The sequence below is a fragment of the Durio zibethinus genome, chromosome 5, assembly GCF_047325235.1.
Source record: "Durio zibethinus cultivar Kanyao isolate XHJ-2024 chromosome 5, ASM4732523v1, whole genome shotgun sequence".
Classification (NCBI taxonomy): Eukaryota; Viridiplantae; Streptophyta; class Magnoliopsida; order Malvales; family Malvaceae; genus Durio; species Durio zibethinus.
The window spans coordinates 31,564,702-31,583,853 of record NC_143166.1 but is presented as its reverse complement, the minus strand read 5'-3'; the positions used below and the strand labels follow the sequence as shown (position 1 = coordinate 31,583,853).

Sequence of the window (19,152 nt, the reverse complement as noted above, 5' to 3'; positions counted from 1 at the left end):
TTGTTTCCATTCCTTTACAACTTTGAGACAAGAATTTTTAGGATGTTTTGTGTTGGTTAGGTTAACTTGATTCTCTTTATTTAAAATTGTTAAAATTTAATATTTAATAATTAAAATTAAAATTTTAATATTCTATTAATAGATTACAGAATTATTGATTACTTAATCTTATTTATTGTCTATTAACTCTAAAAAAATTATAAAATGTTAAGATAAATTTTTTTAATAAAAAATCATAATTTAAAAATAAAAAAAATTTAAATATTAAAATTTAAATTTTGAATTATTAAATATCATTTATTAAAATTGATTGTATAATTTAATTGAACTAAATTTTGAATTAAAAACATATTATATTTTTCTTTCAAATAATTAAAGTACAAGTTAAATTTGATTAACTAACGGTGGAAGCTATTTCCAACTAAATGAAAATGTTACCAACTAAATTATTATTGAACTTTAGAATGGTACGGCTTTTAATGCATGTCTTCAACTTTATTTGTTCTTCTAATTAAATCAAAGCAAAAAGAAAAGAAGTTAAAGAAAAATAGATGGAATGAATGGCACGTGATTGTCACTCTATTTGTTTTGGCATGAACTTAAATAAAGTTATTTCTCTTTTTATCCTCTTTAAGTATATTATTCTATTATTGATCAATTTTAATTGATTTATATAATTATTTTAAAAATATTATAATTAATAAATTCAAATTTTAAAATCGTTACATACCATTCTTTCTTTTATATTTTTTCAATAAATAAATTAAATATAAACAAATTTTTTGTATTCATTACTTATTTATTTAATAAATGATAAAATATTATTTATAATTATTCATTAAATTCAGTAATAAATAAAAATTAAATATATTCACAAATTATTCATTAAATATTCTAATCATTTATATTTTTTAATTCTCGTATTAATCATTTGGGCTATTTGGCAAAAAAAAAAAAAAGGGGGTGCAATAACTATAGGCATTTGTCTCACGTGCCGGCAGCCCATCGTTATCGAGGGCCAACAATTTTACCCGAAAGCAGCCTCGTGGTTGTGTGACGCGTAGACGGCTTTTTCACCCCGTGCTCCTCTGACATGGCGCTCACCGAAACCCACATGCCTGCCTCGTTTCATGCCATGTCTACGTGTTGTGGCCCCCACCTTGTCTCCTCCAAGCACTACATTTCGGTAGGCAAATAAATAAAAACTTTCTATACCTTTTTGCCTTTTTTTTCAATTGTCAATAAAAATGTGTATTTAGTTTTTTTTATTTCTTTTTTACCTTTTCCACGACTTCTCCGTAAAAGTCCGTCAACCTCCTTCCAAGCTACGACCTTTTGTAGGTCCCACATCGATATGGCAAATGACGTGGCGCTTCACTTTCAAGTTCTGGCCTTCCCTATTTAAACCCCCTTGAACCTTCCCAGGCACATCACAGTTCACCCTCTTGGCTCTCCCTCCTAACATCCACACTTCCCTTTTCACTTTTTTTTTTCCTTTCATCATAATTCCAACGCTTTAAATTTCGTTCCTCTTATCAAGTTTGATAAAATCTCCCATTTGAAATGGCTGTTGATTCTGCTCTCTCATCTCCGCTGGGTCCACCAGCATGCGAGAAAGATGCAAAAGCTTTGCAATTCATCGAGGAAATGACTCGAAATGCCGATTCTGTTCAAGAAAGAGTTCTGACAGAAATCTTAAGCCGAAACTCCCAAACTGAGTATCTTAGAAGGTTCAAACTCAATGGTGCAACCGACCGAGACACTTTCAAGTCCAAACTTCCAGTGATTACTTACGAGGACCTTCAGCCTGAAATCCAGCGTATTGCTAATGGTGACCGCTCTGCCATTTTATCAGCCCACCCCATCTCAGAATTTCTCACCAGGTTAGTATATGATATGAACTATACTTTGTCTAACCTCAAGGACAAAAAAAAAGAAAGTGGGATCTGTAATATATATATATATATATATATATATATATATTGATGCTGATGTTTGAATTTCCTGGAAAACTTTGCAGCTCCGGGACTTCAGCTGGTGAGAGGAAACTCATGCCAACAATTAAAGAAGAGCTAGATCGCCGTCAATTGCTCTACAGTTTGCTCATGCCAGTAATGAATCTGTAAGTATTTTAAAAATGATAGGCTATACATATTGTAGTAATTAGCTTGTGTATTCAGTAGTCTTTCTTTCTTTAATTAATGGAACTCGCTTTCTGTGTAACAGTTATGTGTCAGGTTTGGACAAAGGCAAGGGACTATACTTCTTGTTTGTGAAATCAGAAACGAGGACTCCAGGTGGTCTCTTGGCTCGCCCTGTGCTTACCAGCTACTACAAGAGTGACCATTTCAAGACACGACCATATGACCCTTATAATGTTTACACCAGCCCCAATGAAGCCATCCTCTGTCCCGACTCCTTCCAGAGCATGTACACCCAGATGCTCTGCGGTCTCCAGGAACGCCAACAAGTTCTCCGCGTTGGCGCGGTGTTTGCCTCAGGTCTACTCCGCGCAATCAGGTTCCTTCAGCTGAATTGGCAACAACTCACTTACGATATCGAAACAGGTGCCTTGAATCAAAAAATCACCGACCCTTCACTAAGGGAATGCATGGCTAAGATCCTGAAACCCAACCCTGCGCTTGCTGAGTTTGTTCGCCAAGAATGTTCAAAGGACAGCTGGGAGGGAATCATTACAAGAATTTGGCCCAACACAAAATACCTTGATGTTATAGTAACTGGAGCTATGGCACAGTATATCCCAACCCTTGATTATTACAGCGGTGGTTTACCTTTAGCATGCACCATGTACGCTTCATCCGAATGTTATTTTGGTTTGAACCTTAACCCCATGTGCAAACCATCGGAAGTTTCTTATACCATCATGCCAAACATGGCACACTTTGAGTTCTTACCCCACGAGCCTAACTCAGCTGGTTTCACTCGTGACTCGCCTCCTAAACTCGTTGACCTTGTGGATGTGGAGGTTGGGAAAGAATATGAGCTTGTGATCACAACCTATGCAGGATTATGCAGATACAGAGTCGGTGACATTCTCCGAGTCAGTGGATTCCACAACTCGGCCCCGCAATTCCATTTCGTAAGGAGAAAGAACGTGTTACTCAGCATTGACTCAGACAAAACCGACGAGGCCGAGTTACAAAAGGCAGTTGAAAACGCTTCTCAACTCTTGCGCGGGTTCAACACCAATGTCGTTGAATACACGAGTTACGCAGACACGAAAACAATTCCAGGTCACTACGTGATATACTGGGAATTGTTAGTGAAAGACTCCGGTAACTCACCTAGCGATGAGGTCCTGAACCAGTGTTGTTTAGCAATGGAGGAGTCCCTAAACTCAGTGTACCGGCAAGGCCGAGTTGCGGATAACTCAATAGGCCCACTAGAAATCCGCGTGGTAAAAAGTGGCACATTTGAAGAGTTAATGGATTACGCCATATCAAGAGGAGCGTCCATCAATCAGTATAAGGTTCCAAGGTGTGTGAACTTCACACCAATCATGGAGTTGCTCGATTCTAGGGTGGTATCGGCGCATTTCAGCCCAGTTTTGCCACACTGGAACCCAGAAAGGAGAAGGTGATTTACTGATTCATTTAGGTAACGACCAGAGATCAAATCAATGAGATGATTATATTTGTAGATTCTCTTTGTTTTCATTTTTTAATCTACTTGAGTTTTATTTTTTTCCTCCGTTTTGGAGTAGCTTTTGGTGAAAGATAAAAGTGTAAGTTGATTAGGATGTTTCAAGATCAGGTTTGTATTTTGATTCAAAGGATGTGAATTGACGCTGATGGCTGTCCACTGAATTGTTTCTTTCATGTAATGGAGCAGATAAGGTTTGATCTTTTGCACATGTTGATCTTTCTGTCTATAATATCCTTCGTCGTTGTCTTTTGTTTCCACTTTCCAACCCTTGTTTTCTTTGTTTCCAATGCCAATGAAATTGGTTTCGGTCAATGCTGAAAATGAGATTAATTATTATAATAATAAATTAAAATTAATAATAAAATAGAAATGATAGTGTAAAGTGAGAATGAAAATATTATTTAAAATATTATTTATAGTATTTATTCTAAAAATATATTAATAAATTATTTTTATATATTTTAATGTTGTTTATAAAATTTTAAAAATTTTATTTAATAAAAAATATTTAATATATTTTATTTATTATTAAAAAAATGAAGAAACAAAAAAAAAATGAAAGGTCAAAATGATAGGGATATTTTTATCAAGTCACTACACCTTTAAGAGTAAAAGAGAAAAAAAAAAAAAACAAAACCAAGGCAAAATTAGAAGAAAACTGCGTTGAAGATAAGAGATATCGGACTGAAACTCCTAATTCCAGTGAAAAATTGAAGGCCTCCGAAACTTGTTAGTGATATCCAAACACCAAATTAGCACGATTTAAACCAAAAAATAATGCAAATCGTATCTCAACAACACCAATCGGAGATCCAAATGTGGCCTTAGACTTTTCGTTTTCCACAGCAGGAAAGAGAGATAAGGAATGGTGGCGAAGTACACAAAGTCAAATTGGAATTGAGAATGTGAGATAAAAAGCATTACAGCGTTAGGTGAATGACTTTCACATCAAAGCTTCTTGTAATTGGACGGCATTTTGGAAGTCAAGGTGAAAAAGGTTTGCCAATCACTTCATCTTCTTAAAAGTTCGGGATAATTTGACACCTTTTGGAATGAAAGTGGCTTCAGCAATTACTGATGCAGACACTTCCCGACATAAACACTTTTTTGATAATTCACTTTGTTTGGCTTATCCCTGTGAATTATCTGGATTGTCTCCAACCACCCTCCTGTAATGGCATGATATGGATGTAAATTCACTGAATTAGAAACAGCAAGTAAATTTCAACACTGGCAATAATGAAAGAAAATAATTTTCTTTCCAAAATTTTCCTTCCTTTAAGTTAATAAGGCAATGTCCTTTGATCAACTTAAGTTTCCATGGAGAAATAGAAAAAAACCCTTAAGTTTTCAGATGATCAATCCATTTAAAAGTATTGGTCCCTGTTAAACATGCTTCACCATTTAGATATCACGTCTAAAAAGGAAAGATCTTAACAAATTAATTAAGTAATCCATCTAACCTGCCTGGCAAGAATTTTCAGGACCTACTGCTTCAAATCTGATTGACAGTTAGTGAGTTTCAATAACTAATGGCTGATGACCTGTTTCTCTGTTCAAGGAGTTGCTTTAGAGACGCATTAAGTAAGCTTGCCGGGTGTGGTTTCAGGCCAGAGCAACCAGAAACATAAAGAAACAGCCCATTAATTGTCTATCCGAACACCAAAGATTGCTGGCACTGGGGACCAATGCCAACCTATCCTGAAAGGAGCCAGCCAAGCTTGAACCTAACTCCAATTTATACCCAAGCTAGCATCCCTTTTATTCCCTTTAAACATCCTTGGTCTATGTAAAAGCAGCATACATATATATACACACACCATCTTAAAGCTTGATTGAAAAAAAAATGCAATCAGTGCATGATTCTGTTATTATCAGATTAATAATTCTGCTAGTGCAGTTGCAGAGGTCATTCCCAATTCTGGTTTTTGTTACATCCTTTAAATCCTCGGGAGTGGGATCCAGATTGTCAAATACTTTCCTCTTGTTTTACTGGGTAACTGGGATGTTCATCATCCAAAACAGGGCACAGGTAAAACATATAGCACAAAGGAGAAATCATTGCGGAAGAAAGTTAAAGTGCTAAATTATAATAAATCAAGGACAGGTCTGTTCTGGAAGTGAACAGTTATTGGATAATGGCAGGAAAGCTCGATATAAACATGTATTTGAAGGAGTGGGGCATGGCACTTTCTCAGCCATCATATGTTTGCTTGAATCGTACCACCTCTTATCGGGGGATGATGTGCAAATACACTAGGACATCTAGCTTAGTTATAATATTTCTTCTCATGAAACCAACCTTGAAGAAGCCCGTAAAAGAAAGCCTTTAATTTGTGAAAGGATTAAGTTTCGGATTTCATATTTTACTATAATTATTTGTTTTATGATTTAAGATTATGATTTAACTATCATTTATCAGCGCATTCCTAAGCAATGAGATAAAGTTTGACATAGTTGACAAATCCAGATATTATTTGCATGTGACAAGTGTTGTACCTTTTGGCTTATTGTTGTGTGTGTATATATTTTTCACTTACCACTACTGTCTTTCATGAAAATAGACCAACAAATATATAGTGCATATAGTTGTTCTTGATTTTACAAATGCAAAGCATATCTTAGGGTGGAAAGTGATTCAGCCAAACAAATTTTTTTTAGAGAAAAAAAAATTATAATAGCACAAAAGACAAAAGTACTCATCTATGAATTAGAACGAAATATTTAAATTTATCAAGTTTTTTAGTCTTTTCTTTCTATTTTGAGATTAATATCAAATTTATCATTAATGTTAAATTTTATCATTATACTTTAATTTTATTAACATTTATCATTAAATTTGTTATTTTATTTTTATTAAAAATAACAAAATAAAATATGTTTGATATAATATTAAAATTTCGATGTTTTTTCAAAAATCAAAACCATTGAAAGTATAATCACAAAGCTTAATGAAATTAAAGAAATGATAAATTAAATATTAAGCCATCGATAAATTTGACTTTAATTCTTCTTTTATCAAAATTTAAAATTTTACTATTTGTATGGAAAAAACATATTATTTTTTATATTTGAAAAGAAAAGATAAAAGATAAATAAAAGCCACGCCAGCTGCGTAATGTGACTGTGTTGGCAGGGTGACGGTGTCACGTTACGTCTAACGTTTAAGGGATCCTTGGACTTTTCCCCCTTTGTTTCCTTCCTCTGAACAATTGCGGCCACCGTTACTGCTGGAGGAAAAGGAAACGAACTTAATTGGCGGAGAGAAGAGAGGAGGAGGGCCGACAGTAGCGGTGGCAAAATTCAACTATATGGCCACCCTTCTTTCCTCCCATCTCCCTCCTCCTTCCTTTTCTCCTCAATAACGCTCAATTTCAAAATCCTTTCTCCTTCCTTCTTCTCTCTCGTCTTCGAACCCTCGAAAATTCCCCAAAAATTCTCTCCTTGCTTTCTCTTCCAATAATTTCGATGCCTCTTCTTTTCATGATGCCTTCGGTTCCAATCCTACTCCCTCTAAGGTAAGATTTTCCGAATCTGTTTTAATTTTGGAAAGTTACTTTTATTATGAATTTGAAGTTGTGAGAAATTGGCAAATCGCTAATTTTAGATTGGAATTGCTTATTTTTGCTAAAGTATTTCTGTTTTTCTCAGCTGGTAATGCATCGTGGATGGATTTGTTTTTTTAAAAAAATGCATTTCGATATTGTTGAACTTGTTAGGATTGCAAATTGGGGTGAATTGCAGCTTGTTGACGAGAAAATTTTATGTTTAGATTCAATTGAATTGTTTTAGGATCATTTAAGAGTATCATTTCATTGTTGAGAAAATTTGGGAAATTGTGCAAATTGGTGGTACCAAATTTTAGGGTTTTACATATAGGAAGGGGAAAAACAGTGTTCCTCTTGAGAACTGAAACCATGTAATATTACACTTCAGCTGTTTTCGTAAATTACAATAATTTAAGTTCTGCCTTTTTGTTTTCTCTACTCTGTATGTTCGATGCTTATGTGTTGTTACAGATTAATGATATAGATGTAAATTATGTTTTTCTAATTAGATGAGAAATCTTTCAAGTTACATCCTTTTTAACTTTTTTCTTGAGAATGTTGTCTGAGAAGAATAAAAACCTCATTATGGACTACAGTCTGGGAGGCGATTTCTTTCCTAGAGTCTACAAGCATTTCCACGTTGATGTTCTATTGGAGTATGCTTCAATTTTTCTACACAAATGTGATATCATTGAACCTAACTAACGAGTACTTTGGGGGACATACACATGCCTTATGTTTAACACATCCACTAAAAAATTAAAACAAATGCCAACTCAAAGTGGTGGGTTATTTATGTGAACCACTCTTTGCAAAGGGATGGCTTAAGAAGTCAATGAGACTTGGAGGATAAGCTGGGATGTTGACTCTCTTGTTTGCCTTTCACATGAGAAGGCACCCATTTGTTTTCCTTGCCCATGTGTTTTAGTCAATTTCAATTAAAATGACCAATAAAATTGAGCTGTTGTTCATTTATGATAAATCCTAATATTTACTATATTTGACAAAGATAGGCAATGCTTCTTTATAGTGTTTGAATTTTAAGTGTATATGTACTATTTTCAAAGTGCTTTTTCGGTAATGATTTAGAAATTGACTTTTTAGCATTTTCTTTCATAAAGCAGCCCCTACCAATCTGATACAGGAGATAGAACCATTGGATGTTAGCCTTATCCAAAAAGATGTCCCCCACAACTGTGGACGCCATGAAAAGGACTATTTAAGGCTTGTTGGGTTTACTTCCATCTGATAGGTTTCGAGTCTTTATTGAGGCATTACAGGAACCTCTCTCCAAGTTGTTGTTTTCTTCTATGATGACTGGGTATGTTCATAGTCTGTTTGATATGCTCCATTGTAGTAAATGTTTCTATACTCCGGTTGGCTGCCAAGAGGGTGAAACCTATGCTAGGGGCTATAAATCTCTCTTCTTGTTGTGATAGTTTCAATGCTTGTTGGACATACTTATTAACCACATTATGTTCTCTATTTATCTCTCTTTTTGGCAAAAGGGGTTGATATCAATTAACATTTGTTGGGGAGAAAAGTGAAATCTTGAGCCCATGTAGGGCATGCCAAAAATGGCTGAATATATGTATGTTTGGCACCAGTTGGACTCAAAAGCAGAAGCTAATGGGGTTTTATATCCTCGATGTATATATTTCATATTGACATCCCTTTCTTCTTAATGTGGCACAATCACTTTTGCATATGAACCTTAAGGACCTTCGCTTTTATTATTGATACTGAGATCATAAGTTTAAATGTTTGATGTAGCATGAGACATGCAGAGTAGCATTTACCTCCAATAGATATTTGTTAGAATATTGGGAGTGTCGTGAATAATAGTTCTTCTCGAGTTGCAGTTATACATTGAGGAATGCTAAATATAGGCTTTGCCTTGAATGAAACCTTGGTTGTGAAAGAGATTTGGAAAATAAAAAATCGAACTTTAATTTACAAGGGATGTTGTAGGACAGTACAAAAGGAAATGAATTTTCAGAGAAAATTATTTATCCTCTGATTTTGAAAAAGCCACTGAAGACCAATAAGAAGATAATTGACTTTCTAGGCCTGGGTGAAATGTCCCTGGAAACTCATAAATACATCATTCATTTGAAGTCTTGTCTAATTTCAGTGAAAAAGGTGTGCTACAGCATATTGAGGAGCCTCCCATGGTCCTTTTTTTTTCCTTTTTTTTTTCTTTCAATCCATAAACTGTTTAATTAAATATATTGATTAGAGAAAGTTATCTTTATGTTTTATGTGTGAGTTTGATTAATTATAAACATGTCATAGTTTGCACCAATTTGAAGCATTCAAAAGACACTAGAAAGACCTAAAAAATGCCATTGTCTCTTATTCAATGTGGCCCTAAACAAAAGTGAACCTCTCTCTCACTCTCTTTAGTTCTTCCTTTGGCTGGTATGATATCAATATTGCTGATATTTAGTAAACATGCTCCTTTGAAAGCCTATGTTTTTCCTTGGAGATAGGATATTAAGTGAACTTGCTTTGTCATGCATTCCAAATTGTTGGTATTGGCATTATGAAAGAATTTAGATATGTGGAGAAAGAAGAACTATCTAGAAATAATTAAGTTATCTTTTACACATGCCAATCTTATCAACTGAATGCATCAATCGATGCAAACATATGAGGCAACAGAAAACTTAATTTGAGATATTTAATGTGTCTTTCTTCTAACATAATTATCACAGTTGTATATTTTTAGAGTTAGCCCCCATAAAAGAATTGACAAGAGAGGAGAATTTATGGCTTTTCAAAGTCCACATTCCATGAGAGGAATTTTCCATGGTTGATGAGGATTAGATATTAACGGTTGCATCATACATTCATACTGTATCAAAAGAATGAACCTTCTCAAATTGGTGAACATCTCATTTTCCTTTTCGTTTATCTGAACTTATCATTTATTTTTGCTTTTCAATTTCACCAAATCCTAATCTGCAATTTGGTGGGATACATCATACATGCTCATATTTCCCTTTTTTTCCCCTATTGAAGGAACTTCGTGAAGTCAAGAGGAAAAGTGGTGCTCTGCAAATGCAACAGTTTGTTGGGGAAGAAGAGAATGATTTACTTGACTGCTTAAGATGACTATAACCAGAAAAGGTTTCCCTTGATTCAAAAACTTTCTAAGGCAAATTGATGTACTAATATCCCATTAACACGATGCTATGAATGTAATATCTCCTTATGATTATACGATTTATGTTCTTTGCTTTTTTCTCCATTAATACTGAGGGAAGATTGAACTGATTAAAAGAGCATTTGCAATGTCATAATTTCATGCCCCCAGTTGTATAGGAATGAGGTGCAGATTTTGGTTTGAAAGGGTACTTCTGCTTAGTGCAAATTGCTTGATTTAGCAATTTTAATCTAAATTGGTATTTATGTACTAGTGCAGAAAAATGCTTAACCTGTCACATGAAACTGTTTCTTTAGCAGTGAACTTCAGTAAAATCTTATATCGTCACGGCTAATAAAATTGTAGCATAAATTTCGGGTAGCCGAGCTTTCCGAACCAACATCTCCTGAATTGAAAGAAACAACCCACTAAGTAGTCCATGGTCTCCCTGCCACCCTTTCTACGAGGATGCATTCCAAGGTTCCTCCTTTGTCAGAGAACACCACAACTGGAACTGTAAATATTGGGAGTGAAGATTGTGCAGAATTTTGTTGAGAATACTTCACTTTCATTTCATTAACGCGGGACTATCTTGCTTGTCTTCTCTTCTTACTAGGTGTTAGAAATTTATGGTATTTTTCTTGGTTGTAGCAAGTTGTTAATTAGATATGGTTTGAAATAATAAGGTTTTCAATTTTCAAATATATAGGAATCCTAGAAAAAAAGATTATATGGAATATATTATTCTAATTTACATAGGTAAAGCAAATCTTTTAAGCATTAAAGAGTCTTTCATGCAAGTCATAAATTATATTAAAGAGATTGTCAGCTTGAGATTAACAGAATTGAAGTATATTCCAACAAATCAAGTTAACATAAATCCTTGTAGATTATTATTTTTTATTTATGATTCTTGTATTTTAACCACATATATATATTTTTTATTTATGATTCTTTCTATCTTTAACCACATTGGCTAGCACAATCTTGATGTAGCAGTATTTCTAATTTTTTGGATAAATAAAATCTTTTTATTTATAAAAAAAATGTTTCAAACATTAACTAATGACTAAAATATTCTGTAAAAAATATTAACTAATAGCAATATGAAAATATTTTAAAATTAATCCATATGTTTTTTAAAATCTAAAACAAAAAGTTCGTGTCTTAGTTGTCCAAATATTGGATCATAATATATAAATATACAAATATATATGTATATATATATATATACATACACACCCATATAATTATATATATTTGAGATCAATTTACATCAATAAAAAATTAAAAAAATTTATATTTTTTTAACTATTAATTTTAATAAATTCAACAAATAAAATTAAACTATTTTTTCTCGTTGTGATTTGTTTTTTCATCTTTTAAATCTATTAATATTAATGATTAAAAAAAGATGTATAATTTTTTAATTTTATGTTAATATAAGTTGATATATATATATATATATATAGAGAGAGAGAGAGAGTATGGGGAGTAAATTAATTAATGTGTCAGTTTTCTTGTTTATCAAACCTTACCAACTTAATGAATTTTTAAGCTTTGAATATTTAGTGGAATAATGATTAATTAATTATGAATAGCGAAATCGAGGGATTAAATGCCCGAAATTTGAATATAGTTTTAATAACAAATATATTTTTTACGTCAACAAATTAATTAACGTATGTTTCGTTGTTTGATACAAACACTGCTTGTTACCTTTCTCTCTCTCTCTAGTTGCACTCTTTTCTTAAAACCCTTTTGTTCCCCAAGCTTCAAACCGACTTAAGCACCTTTAAACCCTACAAATTTTACAAATCTTTTCCTTGCTTTTTCCTCTACCCATGGAGAGAAGAGAAACAGAAGATTTTCGATGGCCTTTCATGGCCAACCCCACTTTGCAAAACCGCCAGGTTTCCTCCCCAAATCATCGTTTTCAAATCAATGGTTCCCATGTTTCTACTAACCCTAATTTTTATCAAAACAATGATCTCTTTCAAAACCCTGGTAGTTCTTATCAGACCCTTCCACAAACTTCTCGATCAGTCCATGAATACCTTGAAGATTCTTTTAGTCGAATGAATCTGAATGTTTCTTCTAATAATGATTCCTCTCCATTGAATTTTCGCAATCTTCCTTCACAAAAGATGAGGGTTGAGTCTGCTGTGAGGGGACTAATGGGGTTGAATCATCAGAGTTTCGGTGGCCATTCAAACTCAACGAGGTCTCTTGGAAGTCAAAATATAGTGGGAGGAGCCATGACTCGATCTGCAAATTTTCCCAGCACTCCTATGGCCAATGACTTCGGCTTCAACTTACAACGTAGGAGTCAGTCTTTTGAAGGATTGGATTACGCATGTTCACGTAGACTGATCAACAATTCTGATCTTCAATCCTGTTGGGGGAACACATGGGCCGTCAATGGTTTGGAATCTGAAAAATCTGCTTCTAATTTGCTGTCTTCCATGTATAATCATCCGGGGGTTTATCCCCAACAGCGTTCGAAATATCCCTCATTGGAGGACTTAAAAGGACATGTATCCTCAGTGGCAAAAGATCAAAACGGTTGCCGTTTCTTGCAGAAGAAATTTGATCATGAAACAATAAGGCGTGAAGAGATTGAAATTATTTTCTTGGAGGTGAAAGATAATTTGCATGAACTAATGGTTCACCAGTTCGCTAATTATCTTATTCAGAAACTCTTCGAAGCCGGCAATCAAGAACATAGGACTCGACTACTTCACTTTCTCGTTCATAGCGAACAAAGGTTCCTGGAGGTTTGCACTGATGTGCACGGGTAAGATTATATATATATATATATATATATATTTCAGTTTTAATTATAGGTTTTTTTTTTTCTTTTTCTTTGATGGTCGAATATATATTTCAGGACTCGGGCGGTTCAGAAATTTATGGAGCGAATCTCTACCCAAGAACAAAGATCTATTCTTCTGTCAGTGTTGAAGCCTATTGCTGTTACCTTGACAAACGATATCCATGGTCATCATATAATCGAACAGTGTTTCAATAAATTCTCAAATGAAGATACAAAGGTATAATATACTACTATAAAAGATTGCCTCTTCTTTATCCCTATAGTTTTGGTGTGAATATATTATTCATATATAATTACTAGTATGTTCAATTCCATTTGCTGATCTTACATACTGATCAATCATGCATAATATATAGTAGTATATTTTATAATATAATTAGATAGATAATCTTTTTCTTTTGCTTTTGATTTTGTTTCAATCATATATATAAGGAGCACTTTTGCTTTAGACACCTCTTTCCTTTACACAAGAGAACTTTAAAGGCTATATTATATAGATGGTGTTTACTTTAATGTTAGCAAATATGGAACTTGGAAATTAATATTACTATATAAATATTGATGGTATTTATTATCAAAGTATCCTTAACGAACTGCCTGTCATTTATATATAGGTGACAATTATATATGCATGTATTCTCAAGCATTCATTTTGTTGTCAACATCTCCTATATTAACATTAACTGTGTTACAAGCATTTTACTGATACTTTGAGTGAGGCCAATTCAGTCACTCATATATCCATGCCTTTCAAAAAAGACTATATTATTAGCAAATGAGAAACGTAGATTCTTCAGCATATGCTTTTTCAGCTTTTTCTTTTTCATGGAGGAAAGGTTAGTGACTGCATTAGGATAATTCGAACACTCTGAGATTCCATTACACATTATATATTTTTGAAAATCCTGCCTATTGAAACTCCTTTAATTGTTATTGGTCAGTTTTTTTGGGGTAAAAGTAGTTTTTAGTAGCTTTTAGATGATTTAAATCGCTTTGAAAAACAAGTAATGGTGGGTGCATCAGCAACAAGTAAGTGCATGGTTAAATCCACATCATTTTATGTTAAGATTTCATGTACTGAATAGTAAGTAACATGCATGATCAATCTATAAAAATGAAAAGAGAAAAGATTATAGTAATTATAGAATCATTAATATTAATCTCTCTTTGTTCAAAACAGTTCATTAACTCAACCAACTTCGACTAATTATAAAAAAAAAAAATCTACATCTCGCATGACTTTCCGCAAATGATAAAAAATTATTATGTCTTTCTTAAATCATAAAAGGGTTTCATGCGTGTACCATTTAGAGTAAAGGATTTTATTCATAGATTTTCTGAACAAACATTCTTCTGTGGCAGCTTCTTGTGGATGAAATTGTAGAACACTGTCTTGACATTGCAACTGACAAAAGCGGCTGTTGTGTATTGCAACAATGCTTGGACCATGCCAAAGCAGAAGCTAGGGAGCGTTTGCTGGCTGAAATTACAGCTAATGCCTTTGTTCTTTCTGAGCATCCCTACGGGTTTGTTTTTCTAAATCCTCTTCTATTTAAAACAGTCTATTATTAGCCAACAACCTCTTGACCGAGTCGTTAAAGAAAGAGTCGTGCCATGTAATAATGCTTAGATTCGAGTCCAAGCAACCTCAACCCCTACCCCCAATATAAAAAAAACAGTATGTTATTAAGAAATGTATTAATTCCTTTAATGAAGAATAGTTAATAGTTGTATCACAATATCAACAAATTTGGGTGATAATTAAACCATTATCTGATTTATATCACATGGGTAATCGCATAACTAAACTAATCATAATTACTAAGAATAATTTTTTTCATAACTGGAGTAAACAGATTTATGTCGTTAAGTACTATTTACATTTTTAATTTCCAGGAACTATGTTGTGCAATATGTACTTGGAATGAGAGTACCCCATGTTACATCAAACATAATAGTGCACCTTGGAGGGAGTTATGTTACTCTTTCCATGAATAAGTATGGCAGCAATGTGGTTGAGAAATGTTTGAAAGATGCTGGGGAAGGGCATTCTGCAAGGATTATCACAGAGATTATGCATGATCCAGACTTCTTAAAGGTTCTTCAGGACCCCTACGGGAACTATGTTGTTCAATCAGCCTTGCATGTTTCTAAGGTTATACTTTTCCAATCTTCATTTCATGGTTTTTCAGATGCATAGTCTCCAATATCTGCTGCCCTTAAAAACAACTTGGACTTAACAATTGAGCTTTTGCTTCTTTTCATTGACGAGCTCTCTGATCTTTTTTCTTATTATTCTGTTTTCTCTAATTTGTTAATTGAAAGCAGGGAGATCTCCACAACACTCTTGTTGAATTCATCCAACGTCATTATCCATTTCTCCACAGCCATCTATTTGGGAAAAAGGTGTTGGCTCGAACCAAATGGCGCAAGAACCGTGTATAAACAATTATTGTACGCTGTAAGAAGAGAAGCAAAATGAAACTGCTCTATGTCTGTGTCTCATACTTCGCTGTTCTTCACCACCAGGGCTTCGTTTATATCATAATGTTGTCACTTGTCAGGATATTTCTAGGTTTGGAATTAATAATAACCATATGGGTTTTTAATTAGTTTGCTATAGTCGTCGTCTGTCTACTCATCATGCCTGTAGTTTAGGACTAGGGAATGTTGTCACTCATCATGTCAGGGTGAGCACCAGGTATCATTGAAAGAAAGTACTGTTATCTTCTATCCGGGAATGGTTTGTACTTTGCTATGAAAATGTCTTATGGTGCTCCCTTTGTTGCTTGTTATAATATAATATCTCTTATCAGGTTTCTTCTTTGTTTGTGTATCGAATTCGGTCGGAAGATGTTAAATTTATTGAAATTTCTAATTTGAAAATTTTCCTTCATAATTTTTTTATTATGCTATAATTGAGATTCGAACTGGAGAGTCAAATCATTCAGCTCAAGAGAGTGAAGACTAAAAGACTCCAGAGTTAACAGCTTCTTGCCCTTTAAAAGGGGTCTATGTGCATTTATCATATGGAACCTACAAAAAATGAATCATCTCTGATAGATTTGCACAATCTTTTTTCTCTTAAATTCTTTGAAAGGGAAACTTTTGTTGGAAAGGATGAGCACAAAATGCTTACGGGGAAGCCAGACATAATCATTTTTTAAAAATTTATAAGGGCACCATGACTGATGACACCAACCAAAGGGATGATATAAAACTCAAAATACTAAAAATATTTCCCTTTATAAAAGCATAAACCGTACAAGAACCTGAGCATTTGATTCAATCTTGATACAAATCTCTTCTTCTCCCAACGGGCAAGCGTGAATTTTCCTTTTCCGAATAAAAAACATAGATCATACAAAGAACAAAAAATGCACCAAAAAGATTCAATTGAGCATAATATCGAAATGACTGAATGGTCTCATATGGCAAATGAGGCTGTCATTTGCTTTTACTATTAAAGATGGAAAGATGACGAATCTGATCGGCTTCCATGGAAAAATATAGAAGATTCGAAATCCAAACCCCCTATTTAATCTGAATCGGACGAGTCAGCATTAGAGCTTTGCCGGACACTCCTCTTTGTCTGTGTACCAGACTTTGATGCATGTAAAGATGATTCCCCTTCAGAGAAGATGACTTGAGCTTTAGCCAATCTCTCCTCCAAATCTTCTGTGGCAAACTCATCTGTCCCGCCAAGCTCATCAAATCCAACCTGAAAAACACACATCAAAACAGACAGAGGGAACTATCAGAAACAGAAAAACACATTCAATTTCAAATGTTATGGTTATATCTTCTGATGTCGGGAAAACAACATAACATACCACATAATCATCGACCTTGGCAATTTTTATAAGGGCAAGTGTAGGAAGAACAACAATCTTGAGCCTCTCAGCCAAGAATGGACTTTTCTCAGCATGGATTTTGACGAAGCGTGTTTCTATGTGCTGCTTTGCCAATAAACTCAAGTGCTTGTCCATCACCTGTGATTCAACTCGAGAAAAAATGAGTTATTTTGCCTCAACTTCAATCCTACTTCAAAATACAATAAAAACCCCACACTAACTATTTGCTTTTTACTTCCATTAGTTCATTTTCTCCATAAGTTCTCTTCTTTGTTTCAATGATTTCAGCATTCATCAAGGTTTCAAAAGCAATACGGAAAATTTTCAAATTAAAAAAAAAAAAAAGAACATTTTCATTTTTTTTCAGGATCAGAAATTGAAAAAAAAGCAAGTACCTTACAGGGCCAATTCTCGCGATAGAAATGGCAAACGACGCGCTCACTAGCTTTAACAATTGAAAAGAAGTCCTTTTCAGCTGGAATCTCAGAGTATTCACCATGGCCCAAACCGATCCAACGGCTCCGCTTCTCCGCCATCTTCTTCATCTGCTGCAACCTCCGCTCTCTGATAGCCTCCATATCGTCGTTGTCGAGGCGATCCAACGCCGCGATCTCTTCGTCGATTTTGTCCTCGACGGCCTTCGCCACTGTCAGCACCTGCTTCTCCAGGATCTAGAAAGGAATGAAAAAGCATAGAATTTTAGAAGACAAATTAGAGATCCGAAAGTGCGAAAGAAGGCTTATGCCTTTATGAATGAGGTTACCTCTTGAACCTTTGAATTTTCCATTGTTGGATTAGAAGCTTTGTTTCTCCCTCTCGCTGGAATTTCAAAATCAAAATGATTTAGGTGAGTGGCGAGTGTGTGAGAGATGGGGTTTTTTAATTTTCCGCTTTGGTTTCTGAAAATACTGAAGAGGAAAGTGGTCAAAGCGTCGTCGTTTTGTTTAGAAATTTGGGCCGAAAGATGAATGTTGGGGCCTTCTGCCCCGATTTGTTAGTCCTGACTCCACAGATTATTGGGCTAAATTCATAATTTGACCCCAAATGTCACAAAACACGAAAGTGTCACCAAAAAAATGTTGTTCGTTACTCATTAGTGTGGAAGAAGAACAAACCACTTGGCCGGCAATAGCAATATGCCTATCTCAAGTCTCAACAGCTCCAAAGTTTACTGATTTATGGGACAGATAGGGGTTTCATGTCAAAGACAAATGAACAATTTATTGCAGCTGATCGACTAATATATTCACGTAAACTAATATGATTAATTGTTTAAGTATTTGTGGTTAGATTTGGACAATTCTAAGTAGCTGTGGTTAGTAATTGATAATTTTTAAATTCTTGTTGCGTCAAATATTAATAATTTATATATTTATATTATATTTTATATAAATATTACATAACATAATTCTTATTGATATAAAAAATATGAAATATTTTTATTTTTATTAAATTTATATATAATTTTTATTAAAATTTTAATTTTTTTATATCTTAAAATTTTATTTTTTATCGTATTATATTTTTTGTATCATTTTTATATTATATTATTATTTCGTATTTTAAATTGTATATATTATAGTTGGAATGGTTTATTCAAAGCTTTTGAGTAAACACGATTATGCTTGATCATGTCATCATTTTTTTACTATCTAGGATGCATAACGTTAAGGTTCAAACTTCCAAGTATATTAAGCTGAATTTTCTCCATGGTTCTAATTTCTAAATCGCCAACGATGAGTCTCTAGCTTCCCGACCAAAATATTACCATAAAGGAAAAAGTTAATACTATTAATAATTTTTGAATTATAATAAAATATTTAATTTAGTACTTAAATTTTTAAAATCTCTAATGATACCTAAATTACAATTTTTTTTTTTTTTTATGATCAATGGAAATTCCGGAAGATTTCACATGCATTATAGTTCACGACATCATGAATACCTATTAACTGTCTAATCCTTGAAAATACCATTTTACAGGTCTCTTTCTAATCAACAGAAGATGTGATGCAAATTTCCCGGTCATTGGCTCACATATAACATTGGCATGTACAGATTTAACTTCATGTTTGAATCGAAGCATGCCAAATGCATGAT

At 33.7% G+C, this 19,152-nt stretch overlaps 3 protein-coding genes and 1 long non-coding RNA gene across 5 annotated transcripts; 3 read left to right on the top strand and 1 right to left on the bottom strand.

The window, feature by feature from the left end:
* Nucleotides 1-1,429: 1,429 nt before the first annotated feature.
* Nucleotides 1,430-3,874, top strand: LOC111282048 (putative indole-3-acetic acid-amido synthetase GH3.1). Its single transcript, XM_022869952.2, has 3 exons — nt 1,430-1,883; nt 2,021-2,122; nt 2,227-3,874. The coding sequence occupies exons 1-3, from the start codon at nt 1,564-1,566 to the stop codon at nt 3,599-3,601; spliced, it is 1,797 nt and encodes a 598-aa protein (XP_022725687.1). The 5' UTR covers nt 1,430-1,563; the 3' UTR covers nt 3,602-3,874.
* A 2,935-nt stretch (nt 3,875-6,809) lies between these two features.
* LOC111282699 (uncharacterized) lies at nt 6,810-10,499 on the top strand. 2 transcript variants are annotated; one of them, XR_016342326.1, is made up of 3 exons: nt 6,810-7,184; nt 8,336-8,535; nt 10,239-10,499. It is a non-coding gene; the product is annotated as an uncharacterized LOC111282699 (long non-coding RNA). The 2 variants fall into 2 exon arrangements; XR_016342325.1 differs by having other exon boundaries at nt 6,814-7,184; nt 8,339-8,535.
* Nucleotides 10,500-12,078: 1,579 nt separating this feature from the next.
* LOC111281647 (pumilio homolog 12-like) lies at nt 12,079-15,820 on the top strand. Its single transcript, XM_089761122.1, has 5 exons — nt 12,079-13,159; nt 13,253-13,415; nt 14,561-14,724; nt 15,095-15,353; nt 15,527-15,820. Exons 1-5 carry the CDS (start codon nt 12,207-12,209, stop codon nt 15,641-15,643), a joined length of 1,656 nt encoding a protein of 551 aa, XP_089617248.1. The 5' UTR covers nt 12,079-12,206; the 3' UTR covers nt 15,644-15,820.
* A 605-nt stretch (nt 15,821-16,425) lies between these two features.
* LOC111282194 (thioredoxin domain-containing protein 9 homolog) lies at nt 16,426-17,973 on the bottom strand. Its single transcript, XM_022870185.2, has 4 exons — nt 17,816-17,973; nt 17,448-17,723; nt 17,032-17,190; nt 16,426-16,919 (listed from the first exon to the last, which is right to left on the bottom strand). Exons 1-4 carry the CDS (start codon nt 17,837-17,839, stop codon nt 16,737-16,739), a joined length of 642 nt encoding a protein of 213 aa, XP_022725920.2. The 5' UTR covers nt 17,840-17,973; the 3' UTR covers nt 16,426-16,736.
* Between the last annotated feature and the right edge of the window lie 1,179 nt (nt 17,974-19,152).

Bases quoted from the DNA above. Each gene is read 5' to 3' on its own strand.
- LOC111282048 (XM_022869952.2), top strand. From the start codon at position 1,564: ATGGCTGTTGATTCTGCTCTCTCATCTCCGCTGGGTCCACCAGCATGC. The intron at 1,884-2,020 runs GTTAGTATATGA...AAAACTTTGCAG, and splicing joins ATCTCAGAATTTCTCACCAG to CTCCGGGACTTCAGCTGGTG. The intron at 2,123-2,226 runs GTAAGTATTTTA...TCTGTGTAACAG, and splicing joins CTCATGCCAGTAATGAATCT to TTATGTGTCAGGTTTGGACA.
- LOC111281647 (XM_089761122.1), top strand. From the start codon at position 12,207: ATGGAGAGAAGAGAAACAGAAGATTTTCGATGGCCTTTCATGGCCAAC. The intron at 13,160-13,252 runs GTAAGATTATAT...TATATATTTCAG, and splicing joins GTTTGCACTGATGTGCACGG to GACTCGGGCGGTTCAGAAAT. The intron at 13,416-14,560 runs GTATAATATACT...CTTCTGTGGCAG, and splicing joins TCTCAAATGAAGATACAAAG to CTTCTTGTGGATGAAATTGT.
- LOC111282194 (XM_022870185.2), bottom strand. From the start codon at position 17,839: ATGGAAAATTCAAAGGTTCAAGAG. The intron at 17,724-17,815 runs GTAACCTCATTC...ATTCCTTTCTAG, and splicing joins AAAATTCAAAGGTTCAAGAG to ATCCTGGAGAAGCAGGTGCT. The intron at 16,920-17,031 runs GTATGTTATGTT...TGTGTTTTTCAG, and splicing joins CCAAGGTCGATGATTATGTG to GTTGGATTTGATGAGCTTGG.